The following is a 13,076-nucleotide window of genomic DNA, read 5'->3' as shown; positions in this document are numbered from 1 at the left end:
GCGACGCGAGGGCTGAAAGCAGGTTCACAGAAAGTATCTGTTGTAGATGTGATTCTTTAGGGTAGTAGATACAGCAGCCGTCTTGGCACTAACGTTAGTGTGTTGTCTTTTTGGTAGAGCCTTTTACAGATGTGGTTTGGCCAAGCCTGTGATGCGATGCAAGACTCAACCAGACTGGATTGTGTGCCAGCCCTCATTTTATGCTCATTCAGTTTGGTGTGATGAATTTGAGGATCTGGTAGGCCTAAGTAATCGCTGGTAGGAAGGGAGAGAACAGTAGTGTGTGGGGTCGGGGACGGTCTGTGTGGGGTCGGGGACGGTCTGTGTGGGGTCGGGGACGGTCTGTGTGGGGTCGGGGACGGTCTGTGTGGGGTCGGGGACGGTCTGTGTGGGGTCGGGGACGGTCTGTGTGGGGTCGGGGACGGTCTGTGTGGGGTCGGGGACGGTCTGTGTGCGTGGCCGTCCTGCTCCCTGAGCACAGGTCGGCTTTTCTCTCAAATCTCACAAGTCCTTCTGCGAATGTAACGATTGTTTGCAACTCTCCACACAGACACGCACACTCGGTCACATAGTCTCGCTAAATTGAACGTTTCACGCCATAACAGTGGCCTTTTTGATTTGTTCTGAATGTGCTTTTCTTATCAAGAATTCTTGATATTCTACTGATTTTAATATATTAATTGAAAATATACTGTGGTAATATTGTGTCCGGTCCATCGGCGGATATGAGGGAGGGGTTTAGGAAATGTGGGTGGGACAACACGTGGGGGTAAAGTTAGCGGCGGGCTTTGTTTGGGCTCGTGCTCATGAATGTGATTATGATGGAACTGCTAAAATCCTATTTTTTGTTTTTCTGTGTAATTTGCACACTTCTTGGTGGCTCTCCCATGGCTTAATAAAGGAACACGTGTTCTTTAATACCGAGCATCATGCAGGTCCCCTCCTGATCCTCACTTTTTTCAGTTTTTCGCTTGTCCACTTTGGTGCTCTCTGTCTCACTGCTGAGTTTGATCATGATGTTTTTTTATGTACATATTATAAATATATATATAATGAAAAAGATCAATGTCAACATGGGTAAACTGTCCCTTATTCCCCCCCTCCCATGTAATGTGTATTATCAGTACACCAGTGTTGTCAGCTATATGAAGGTCTGTGTTGATAGTACAAGTCAATGTCAACCGTGTGTGTCTGCAGGAGGGTACTCTGCTGGAGGTGCTGCATGAGGTCACTCCCTTCCCTGAATCACCACCGGAGGGCAGGAACAGATCCAGTATCTGCCTGGCAGCCTGCCTATCAGCTCTACTTTGTCCTTGATTTGACACACACACACAATACACACGCACATAAATAAACGTTGAGAGTGAAAAAGACCCAGACAGCTGCTTATCTAATGGTGTACTCTTTTTCTCTGCATGAGAGGGAAGTAATGTGTTCAGTATGGAGCTGCTTCAAATAGAATCATTCACAATGAGTATTGCTTGGGAGAGTATGCTGTGGGCAGGGAAATGACAGCTCTAATATAAAGTACTCTAATATAGTCTTAGGACTGCTGCTGCAGACTGCTCATTACCGTAGGTAGACCCTCTCAGCAAAAAACATACCAGCTAATTCCATTCTAGCACTATTTGGATTACACATTGAAACAATGATGAAGCTACTTTTAGCTTGGCAATCTGAAAGTCACTACAATGGAGAATTGCAGTCGTGTGTGTACTGAAATTCATATTTGTATGTTGAATTCAATTAGGTTTTGTGATACATGCAAAATACATAATTATTTTCAGTCATCTGCCAGACATTGGTCTAGACACATATCCTTAAGTAGCAGTCAGGGTAAGAATTAGGACATTGTCCAAAATCAGTCCGATGATACATGCACTGATCTGAGAGTGTGATACGGTCATTGAACAGGGCCTGTATTCACAAAGCGTCTGGAGTGCTGACCTACGACCAGTTGTGCATTTTAGGTCATAGTAAATAAGATTACATGGACGGGGAGGATCTGATCCAAGATCAGCTCTCCAGGACCCTGACCTATGTGGACTCTCTCATGACTAAACTGACCCATTGTCCTTCATCTCTCCCTCCCTCCTGTCGTGGTGGCAGGGCGCTGGTGACCTTGAGTGAGTTATTTATAGTGTGGTGACGCCGCAGACTGGGAGCAGGGTACCAGACACTACTCAGGGGGAGACCGAACAGACAGAGAGAAACAGAGGGAGGTTCTGTAGGTTGAAATCAAACCTCACTGAATGGGTTTCCTCAAGTGGAGGATGATAACCACTCATGTCATCAATTAGCTGTTGAGGATGCTGTTGATTGGCTACTGGCCTGGTAGGAAGTCAGCCATCATGTTGCTTCAGACCCATCCTGATGAATCTGATCTAATGAGTCAATCACCAGGATAGAACCAGGTAGCAGATCTAGCTCTAACATTGAGTCAATGAGGAACTAAGTGCTCAAAAAACTCACTTGTTTATAGACCTGTAAACACCATCATACACAATGGATGGTTTCATCATTAGATCTGATTCATCTGGATTGACTAAAACTAGTAGTCCGACTACCAATCCACACTGCTCCGGCCAATCGCCACACCCTCTAGTGTTTATTTTCCACACGATTCAGGATGAGTGGTCAGGCAATGAAACCATAGCCAGTTCAATTAATCCTGATGATGAAACTATTCATTCACGCTTTTTATCTACAATCAGTAATCCAAAAATCACCCAACACTTGTCACGTTTTCATTTCAACACATTTTATTTACATATTCCCCAAATACAACTTAAATACCATTTATGCTTCATCTGCTTCCATCACGTTTGCCTCTTCAGTTCAGTCCATCTTCATTTCAACAGTCTTTCCAATGATTATCCCTTCATGTTTCCTTTTAGACTTTTCCATAGTACACCCTCCCTCCACCCTGCCCTCTATCTCACCCCCCAGTGGCAGGCTCAGTCGACGGGCCCCTGAAAGATGAGTTTGATGTGCCCATGCTCGCCCGTCAGCCAGGTGCCACAGAAGGGGCATGCGGCGTGGAAGGCGTGTGTGCCGTGTGGCAGCGGGATCTGGCTCCAGCCCGCCACTGTCTTTTCCGAACACACGTGGCCACAGGGGCAGAAGGCGTGCGTCGGGGGGCCCGCGTCCAGGTACAGCCCGCCCTCACAGCCCATCCACAGGGGCACGTAGGGGCCCACGCGCCGGCACATGGGGCACTCCCTTTCCCCGGTGCTCGCCAGAGCCGTCCCTCCGTGGCCCATGTTATGGACCTTGTCTTTCCGGTAGCCCCAGTTGTGGTAGCCGTGGACGTGACCACAGTTGACATAGACCCAGGGCTGCTTCTTGTCCACAATCTCTCGCCGGGCCAGGCTGGGGAAGGCCAGGGTGTTGAAACCCACGGGGCACTGGGGCCGTGCGGCATTCAGCTCCTGGCGGAGGGTCTCCAACTGCTTGAGGGTGGGGGTGCGGCGCAGGCCCGACAGGGTACGCCACAGAAGGGTGGCGCCGCACAGGTCGATCAGAGAACCGTCCTGCAGGGTGTTGGACTCGTTCTCCACCTGGGGAGGGGGGAGGAAGGGAGAGTGAGGAGGGATAGGGGGAGGATTAGTAAACAAGCCCAGAAAATACTGTAACTGACAAACCGATAACTATTTGCATATGTTGTTTCCTTTTTCGGTGTCTGGAATTTTGTTTCCCTTCCCAACAACCACTTGATGGCACTGTGATCATCCCATAGACATTAAAGCCATGATTCACATACCATCAAGATTCTAATCAAATGATTCACATACCATCAATTAGCTAATAAAATTATTCACATAACATCAAGAGTCTAATCAATTGATTCACATACCATCAATTATCTAATAAAATGATTCACATACCATCAAAAATCTAATCAAATGATTCACATAACATCAAGAGTCTAATCAATTGATTCACATACCATCAATAATCTAATCAAATGATTCATATACCATCAAATATCCAATCAAAATGCTAACAATTGATTAACAAAACATAATTCAATAATTCTCATAGTTGAGAAACCCTGAAACTCATCAGATGTCTAGTTTGACTGTGCAGTCTGTTATATAACCCCTCAGAAACACACATAGTAGTGTGATAGTCTTGATAACCAGACAGGTTGAGGCTCTTTACTTTATCAATAATTTTATTTATAAATATCATAAATGATCTCATAATTCATAGTCTAGTCTAGGTGTCCTTGAGATAACTCCAGGCATAACAGTAGTCCTGATAATCAGACAGGTTTGAGGCTTTATTCCCCCCCTCCCTTACCACTGATGACCCCCCTCTCACCAATGTTCCCCTCTGCTGGGCCGAGCGTGTCTCCCGCAGGGCAAAGACGTTCCCACACACCGAGATCTCCCGCCACACGCCCGGCGCCGGCTCAGACACAAACTCCCCCGCTGGGTGCATCACCAGCACGCCATTGGTGGTCAGGCCGTCCATCAAGCCGTCCGACGTCCGCCATTTGGCAGCCCGCTCCTGAGAGACCCGCCCCCACACACAAAGAGACAGACATAGACCCAAGGTAAGGGATAGTGATGATAGAGGCAGATAGAGAGATCAAGAGGGGAGGGAGGTAGAGCGAGAAAGAGAGTGGAAGAGAAAGAAAGAGAGAGAGAGGCTGGGGCAAATAGAGAAAGAGGGGGAGAAAAAAACAGCTAACATTGCTTTTTTGTATTTCTATATTTAGCACAGAGTAGAACTGCTATACTGAGATGCACACACACACAAACATTGCAGGGCATTCAATCCCTGCAGCTGTGTTCTCTGATATTCTCTGTCAGTGGACATAGAATTCAAAGCAGTCACGACTGCAAGCCATTCAACCAGTATTATTGTATAAGCTTTACAGTAAATGTACGTCCTTATATTTTTTACAAATCCCCCTCTCTCTTTCCATCCCTCTCTCTCTCTCTCTCCACCTCCACACTAGCAGTGTGCCGAGCCGCCTGCCTGACCCCGCTATCTGCCAAGGACATTGCGTGTGCCAGTTATAGTATAGAGGAGGTTATTCATCCTGCGTTTCATTGACAGCAGCTAGCAGCTCTTAAGCTATTATCCGGTTCTCTAGCTGTATGTTTAGCATAGCCGTGCCCCCAGACGACATGCTACCAAGCTGAGATGAGTTATTAAAGTCTCTATAGTTGGGTTAGATTAGTCATCTGGATGTTATGTCACAATGATGTCACGACTTGGTAGCATTGTCCTTGTGGGTTGACTTTTTAGTGTCACAAAGTGTGACCTCACACTATAATTGTCATCAACGTCATAATTTTGTGTTAGCTGGAAGGCAGAGCAGGAGGCAAGATCAGGTGGGACCATTCTAGCTAATGTAAGGGCAGATACGGGTGTGAACACCACGCACAATGGGCACAAACCTAAGCACTATGAAATGTATATTTGATCAAATAAGCCACACGTAGCAAATATGCCACATATTTTTTCTCAACCAAATTCGACACGCTCTCAAATTCCTCGCTTGGTGAGCAAAAAATATATTTAAAAAAATAAAAAGATTTTGGGCTCAGTTTTCCCTCTCGCTTCTCTGGCTGTCGTCAGTAAAACCATTTTCAGAATAAACAATGCCTTCTTGTGTTATATTCACTAAAACACATATAATGTATCACAACTGCATGTATCATAATTAATAACTGCATTTGGTGTATTAACCATCCTGTCATTGGTCACTGTTGGCACAGGACGCAGCATTCATCCCCGGGACAAACTTTTAAAAAAACATTACCACCTTCCTTAATCCAATCCAATATGGCCGCCCTTCCTGCCCCTCATAATGAAGTGCTAGTGGAGGTCAGTGGCAGTACAGTGTGTCTGACTATGACCCTGGGGCTGGCTCCCATCGATGGAGATGAGTACTGCTGGACTCCTGCCTCCAATGTCTTCCACAATGACAATGCCCTCCCTCCCTCTCTCTTTTCCTCCCTCCCTTCCCCCCCACTGGCCTCCCTGTCTCTCCCCTTGCCAACTCTCTGTCTCTCCGTTTACAAATTAATCTTGCAGAACCCCTTCAATAGCTCATTCCATGGTATGGGCGAGAGGAGAGGGGAGGGGGGAGAACTGAGTGTCTCTGCCAGAATGGATCAAAAGCTTATTTTGTCAATGAGTAAGCAAGTAACCCCCCCTCCACTTGACGACACTGGACCACTGCACTGTGATTTTATGCCAGTCGATTGTTGTGTTTGCTGATTGGAGCGGTTTTCAGCAAACGAACACTCACACTCACACACACAAGTGTTTGCACACACACATAACATGCATTCATATCAATTTAATCACAGCTCCTTGATTCCCACAATTCTCATTTCCCTGCAGTTTGTGTGAATGTGTGTGTGTGTGTGAGTGTGTATAGCATCCAACAATGCTGTCATAAATCCAATCCATTAAAAGAGTTGTGGCCCTTAGAGCCTGACAAAGCAAATGCGGCTTGGCCGTCCCGGACGTGTGTTTATTGATAATTACCGTTGATAGTACTGTTGATCTTTAAACAAAGTGCAGGCCCGGGCTGTTTCTGTGGCTGGGAGCTGGGCCAACCGTTAGAAGCCATAGCACTAAGGCGAAAAAGATGCCCCAGACCAGAGGAGTGTGTATGTGTGTTTGCCACGTGTGTTCCCTCTCCGGCCTCTAGGTCACCAGGCTGCTCGTTATGGGGCACGCCGATCACCATCGTTACGCGCACCTGTGCGTCATCAGACTCACCATCAGACTCATCCATCACTTCCTTGATTAGTTCCCTATTTATGTCACTCCCTTTGGTTCCTTCTCCAGGCGTCATTGTTTCTGTATCATGTCTGTGGGCCGTTAGTGTTTCTTGTTTTGTATTATGTTCCGTTTAAAACATTCACTCCCTGAACTTGCTTCCCGACTCTCAGCGCACATTGTTACAGTACCAGTGGAGGCTGCTGAGGGCAGAACAGCTCATAATAATGGCTGGAACGGAGCGAATGGAACGGTGCATTTGATACAATTCCACTGATTCCACTCCAGCCATTACCACGTGCCCGTCCTCCCCCTTTAAGGTGCCACCAACCTCCTGTGGAGACCAGAGGTGTGTGTGTGTTTTTCCTTAAGATGGGGACAACATTGTGCTAATGGGTTTGTCCAGTACAGAAGGCTGTGTATGAATGTGTACCTCGACAAAACATTCCCAGGAAGCAGATCACATGGTGACGATTCACACAGCCACTTACAACTACTCCACACCACACCACCACACACCATTCGTCCCCACAGTATATCACACATAACGATGACATCAACGGGGTGTGATGTCGCCCATGCTGTCACTCACACTGTGGTCGTCACCGCGATGACTCACCCCCAGGAAGATGTTTCTGGAGGAGTCGAAGCCGGCGGCGTAGATGCGGGCCGTGTACGGGGCGCTGCGTTCGCACATGATACGGCACGCATAGCGGGATATTGTGCTCTGGACCGACTGCCCTCCTCCTCCGCCCAACTCGCCCACCGCACCCTGACCCTGCCCCCTGGCCCCGCACCCTGGCACCGCACCCTGGCCCTGCCCCCCACCACCACTGGTGCTGCTGCCTGCCGTGTCCGTCACCACAAAGTCAATCATGTTCTCTGTAGAACGCCCGATCTGTCGAGGGAGATAGAACATAGGAGATAGAACATGTGATAGAACATAGGAGATAGAACATGTGATAGAACATAGGAGATAGAACACAAGTGATAGAACATAGGAGATAGAACATAGGAGATAGAACATAAGTGATAGAACATAGGAGATAGAACATAGGAGATAGAACACAAGTGATAGAACATAGGAGATAGAACATAAGTGATAGAACATCGGAGTTAGAACATAGGAATTAGAACATAGGAGATAGAACATAGGAGATAGAACATCGGAGTTAGAACCGGAGATAGAACATAGGAGATGGTTCATAGAATTATAGAATAAAGTACAGCAGAATAGAGTGGAGCAGTGTGGAGTAGGGTGTAGCAGTGTAGAGTAGGGTGTAGCAGTGTGGAGTAGGGTGTAGCAGTGTGGAGTAGGGTGGAGTAGGGTGTAGCAGTGTGGAGTAGGGTGTAGCAGTGTGGAGTAGGGTGTAGCAGTGTGGAGTAGGGTGTAGCAGTGTGGAGTAGGGTGTAGCAGTGTGGAGTAGGGTGGAGTAGGGTGTAGCAGTGTGGAGTAGGGTGTAGCAGTGTGGAGTAGGGTGGAGTAGGGTGTAGCAGTGTGGAGTAGGGTGTAGCAGTGTGGAGTAGGGTGTAGCAGTGTGGAGTAGGGTGGAGTAGGGTGGAGTAGGGAGGAGTAGGGAGGTGTAGGGTGGAGTAGGGTGTAGCAGTGTGGAGTAGGGTGTAGCAGTGTGGAGTAGGGTGTAGCAGTGTGGAGTAGGGTGTAGCAGTGTGGAGTAGGGTGTAGCAGTGTGGAGTAGGGTGGAGTAGGGTGTAGCAGTGTGGAGTAGGGTGGAGCAGTGTGGAGTAGGGTGTAGCAGTGTGGAGTAGGGTGGAGTAGGGAGGAGTAGGGTGGTGTAGGGAGGAGTAGGGTGTAGCAGTGTGGAGTAGGGTGTAGCAGTGTGGAGTAGGGTGTAGCAGTGTGGAGTAGGGTGGAGTAGGGAGGAGTAGGGAGGGGTAGGGTGGTGTAGGGAGGAGTAGGGTGTAGCAGTGTGGAGTAGGGTGTAGCAGTGTGGAGTAGTGTGGAGTAGGGTGTAGCAGTGTGGAGTAGTGTGGAGTAGGGTGGAGTAGGGTGTAGCAGTGTGGAGTAGGGTGTAGCAGTGTGGAGTAGGGTGGAGTAGGGTGTAGCAGTGTGGAGTAGGGTGTAGCAGTGTGGAGTAGGGTGTAGCAGTGTGGAGTAGGGTGGAGTAGGGAGGAGTAGGGAGGAGTAGGGTGTAGCAGTGTGGAGTAGGGTGGAGTAGGGAGGAGTAGGGTGGAGTAGGAAGGAGTAGGGTCATGAATAGAATAAAATGTATATGAGTGGAAATATGTCATTGGAGAGGAGGGAGGTAGAAAGACCCAATTCCATTTCAATCCCACTGAAGTCATGATATTGTCTGGGGCACAGTGGACAAATGCACAAAACATTTCAGTAAACAAGTCTGTCCCAAGCCCAATTCCACTTCAAAAAGTTCAATTTCCTATCAGCTCCCTCCCAGGCTGATAAAATGGCAGCCTCATCACAGCCCCTGGTTGGAGAGAGAGCTGACAGAGGGACAGATGGGCTCACTGCAGCCTTGGAGCCCCTCAAATCCCTTCAGTCTGCAGGAGTTGGGACTCCACATTCATCACAGGGATGAGAGATAGATAGCGGATGGGAGGAGAGGAGCAGACACCACCACAGTCTTCTCCTGACTCTGCATTTCTAAGAATCCCTATGGCATCTGCCAACAAATGGCATTTTCCATGAACTGTGACATCTGCTCACAGTGAGTGTGTAGGTAGACTGGTCCCAGATCAGTTTGTGCCGCATAGCCAACTCCTACGGCCGGTGTTATGCTATAAAGTACAAACTGAACTAGGACCAGGCTAGTGTGTAGGCAAGAACAGGGGAGTCTGCAATAAGGCTGTGACAGTGTTGATCCCAAATGGCAACACATAGGGAGTGTCAACTCTGTTGTAAGTTTCTAGGTCCTTGTTTTGCTGAAGCGTTGGGGCTTTGGCTGAGTTGGCATGTCATGTTAAAGATGACTCACCTGAAACATATCTGTGTTGCTGTCATGGGTGTATTCTACAATGACCGAGTGACTCCTGGACAAGGTGTAGGAGATGCTGTGCTGGCTTTTGTTGCTGAGAGCCTGTCGATGCAGAACACACACATATACAGGAACCAGGTCATATAGCCAGCTACTTAGGAAAGGGCATTCCTGTTTGAAAATGTATTAGTACCACACATGGTAAGAGTTAATAAACATAGTCGTATATATGTACTAATCATTCCTGCAGTAAACATTTTATAGACAGTGTTTAATACCGTGGAAGACTGTATAATTATAATGTGACCTCTCACCTTTGACACCAGAGGGGTAGAGACATTGTGGATGACATCAGGTTTGACCCCGTTGGCTTTGGGTCTCTTGTAGAGGGCCAGGCGACTTCTCCTCCGTCCCTTGTCCCCATTGGCCAAGGAACCATTGTGCCTGAGTACAGTATGGGCCATAATAGAATACACGTATCCAATATTCAACATGAACAAAATATACACTTTGATTAGATGGTGCCTATATTCCATTCAGTTGGGATTGAGGCTTGCAGTTTTATCCTGTTATATATAGTGGGATCTACACAACAAATGATGTGAAATGAGAAGTCGACTTTAGACAACTTTTGAGGTATTAAAACATGTCTTCTCGCTGGGCACAGACGTCATTTCAACTTTTAGTGTTGATTTACATCTGGTTGAGTTGTCAACTAATGTGAATTATACGTGAAATCAACAAAAACAATGACCACGTCATTGGATTTAGTTTAAAAGTTGGGTGAACATCATCACATAGATTTTTGGTTGTTGAATTGACGTGAAAACAATGTTGATTCAACCAGTTTTTGGCCAGTGGGTTTAGTTTTGGGGCGAATTATCCCTTTAAACCTGGACCAAATGTACTGAATCTATATCCATAATCCTTGGGTTCTAAGGGGAATATTCCCAATTTAGGTTAGACTGAGTAAATTCTATTAGCTGTCTATGTCATGATTGGATAGGGATCACAAAATGTCTGCAGCTGGCAATACACTCTCTGTTAAAACCGCCTTGAGTCTATTGATGCACCAGTGCGCCAAAGTAACATAATAAAAAAATCCATAAATTTAAGCTAGAGATATGTTGGTGACATTCCTCATCTACAGCGGTACGACCCCCACAAGACTCGTCTGATGTCAGTACGGTCGGTGTGCCAACTTCTGTTTGTTTTGTCCGAACCGCTTGGCCTACAAACGAATGTGACCCCACTGTGGAAAGGGGACATTCTCATGAACACGATAGTGGTGGATCTCTCTCTCTCGTTGAGGGTTTAATTTTCCTATTCTGCCCCATGGCTCCGTATTTTATTGACATCTTTGTAAGGTAGTCAAATTAGATCTTTTTTACTAGCCGCTGAAACGGAGGGAGAGGAGTCTTTCTGGCTTTGTAAAGTAGGCAGGATGAATAGTGTTTTCTTCTGATTGCTAGGAAAAAATCATGTTTTAAGGTACACACAAGTCTATTGTACACACAACCACTCAGACTTGAAACCCCATATAAAATACGTTTTCTCAGGGCATGCTGTTTGTCAAACAGTCTGGAATGGGATGAATGGTATGGCAAATGGACCAACTGTTGTACATATCAACCACTAATGAAGACACATAAGCAAACACACACACATACATACACACACACACACACACACACACACAACCTCACAGTCACACACGTACACACATGCACTCACAACCACAACCTTCACCCCCCCCACCTCTACACCACACACATCAGAGGGACAGGTAGACAACCCACCCTAGAACCATGAGCTCCCCATACTTGATGGGCTCCTTGTCCCCGGTGAAGAGTCCGTCGTGGGGCGTGGAGCATGAACCCAGGGAGCTCTTGTTGCAGGACGGGCGCAGCTCCAGAGAGGGTGGGGGACACAGGGCCTCCGAGCTACCCTCCAAAACCATGCCCACCGGCCACAACGTGGGCTCACAGCTGGGAGAGAGAGAAGGGGGAGAGAGAGAAGTGAGGCGAGAGAGAAGGGGGGAGAGAGAGAAGGGGGAGAGAGAGAAGGGGAGAGAAAGAGAAGGGGGAGAGAGAAGGGGGAAGAGAGAGAAGGGGGAGAGAGAGAAGGGGGAGAGAGAGAAAGGGAGAGAGAGAAGGAGAGAGAGAAGGGGAGAGAGAAGGGGGGAGAGAGAGAAGGGGGAGAGAGAGAAGGGGAGAGATAGAGAACCGGAGAGAGAGAGAAGTGGAGAGGGAGAAGGGGAGAGATAGAGAAGGGGAGAGAAAGAGAAGTGGAGAGAGAGAAGGGGGGAGAGAGAAGGGGGGAGAGAGAGAATGGGGAGAGAGAGAAGGGGGGAGAGAGAGAAGGGGAGAGAGAGAATGGGAGAGAGAGAGAAGTGGAGATAGAGAAGGGGAGAGATAGAGAAGTGGAGAGATAGAGAAGTGGAGAGAGAGAGAAGTGGAGAGATAGAGAAGTGGAGAGAGAGAAGGGGAGAGAGAGAAGTGGAGAGAGAGAAGCAAGACAATCAGTAAAGTGAGAATGATACAACTGTAGACCATCACTGATGTATCATCACAGTATCAAACAGGGTCTTCCCTCCCTCCCCTCATCCACCTGTCAGGTGTCCTTTCAATGGGGACAATGTCATGAAAAGTCTCTATTCATTTCAAATTACTGGCATGAGGGGGAATGTCAGTTAGTCCTAATGCAAAGGAGCCTCTCAGCATGACAGCTTGTCAAGTCAGGAAAACAACTAATTTCCTCTTGGCATCCATTTGTGTTGGTTAATTACTGGCTCAAGCCCCCTGCACCTAAAATATCTAACCAATAGGCTTAATCTATGTAATGCGGCCCTCATCGAAGACGCTGCATTTATGGTCAGACTCAGACAGTCATTCTGATGTTGTTGCTATACTAGGTCGCCTAATTGTAATTCTGCATTATGTGACTGAACAGAAGTACTGTCTCTTCTTTGCTGACTTGGTGCATTTACATTACAGTGTAATTGTGTGAGTCCACGACAGGCAAAACTAACGGGACTGGATTTGGGCCTAGCATTTCCACACAGGCAGCTAAACAAACGGCTAAGTCTACAGCCTCAGTTTGTACCGCATTGTGTATCTGTCTGACATATCCTACCATTGTTCGTACCGCATTGTGTATCTAACATCAAGGCGGTGGCCCGTTCCTGTAGGTTCATGCTCTACAACATTCGCAGAGTACGACCCTGCCTCACACAGGAAGCGGCGCAGGTCCTAATCCAGGCACTTGTCATCTCCCGTCTGGATTACTGCAACTCGCTGTTGGCTGGGCTCCCTGCCTGTGCCATTAAACCCCTACAACTCATCCAGAACGCCGCAGCCCGTCTGGTGTTCAACC

At 47.5% G+C, this 13,076-nt stretch overlaps 1 protein-coding gene across 1 annotated transcript in view; it reads right to left on the bottom strand.

Annotated features, from left to right (window-relative positions):
- Positions 1-2,744: 2,744 nt before the first annotated feature.
- peli3 (pellino E3 ubiquitin protein ligase family member 3) overlaps positions 2,745-13,076 on the bottom strand; it is a 21,800-nt gene continuing 11,468 nt past the window's right edge. Inside the window, exons 2-7 of the mRNA XM_038995441.1 lie at positions 11,501-11,689; positions 10,016-10,145; positions 9,702-9,803; positions 7,370-7,648; positions 4,327-4,515; positions 2,745-3,560 (exon numbers count right to left, since the gene is read on the bottom strand). Of these exons, the coding sequence (XP_038851369.1) occupies positions 2,958-3,560; positions 4,327-4,515; positions 7,370-7,648; positions 9,702-9,803; positions 10,016-10,145; positions 11,501-11,661 (1,464 nt within the window). The 5' untranslated portion in view covers positions 11,662-11,689 and the 3' untranslated portion in view covers positions 2,745-2,957. The remainder of the gene's footprint in view (positions 3,561-4,326; positions 4,516-7,369; positions 7,649-9,701; positions 9,804-10,015; positions 10,146-11,500; positions 11,690-13,076) is intronic.

The sequence above is a fragment of the Salvelinus namaycush genome, chromosome 6 (assembly GCF_016432855.1).
Source record: "Salvelinus namaycush isolate Seneca chromosome 6, SaNama_1.0, whole genome shotgun sequence".
NCBI lineage: Eukaryota > Metazoa > Chordata > Actinopteri > Salmoniformes > Salmonidae > Salvelinus > Salvelinus namaycush.
This window is presented reverse-complemented; position numbering and strand designations above follow the sequence as displayed.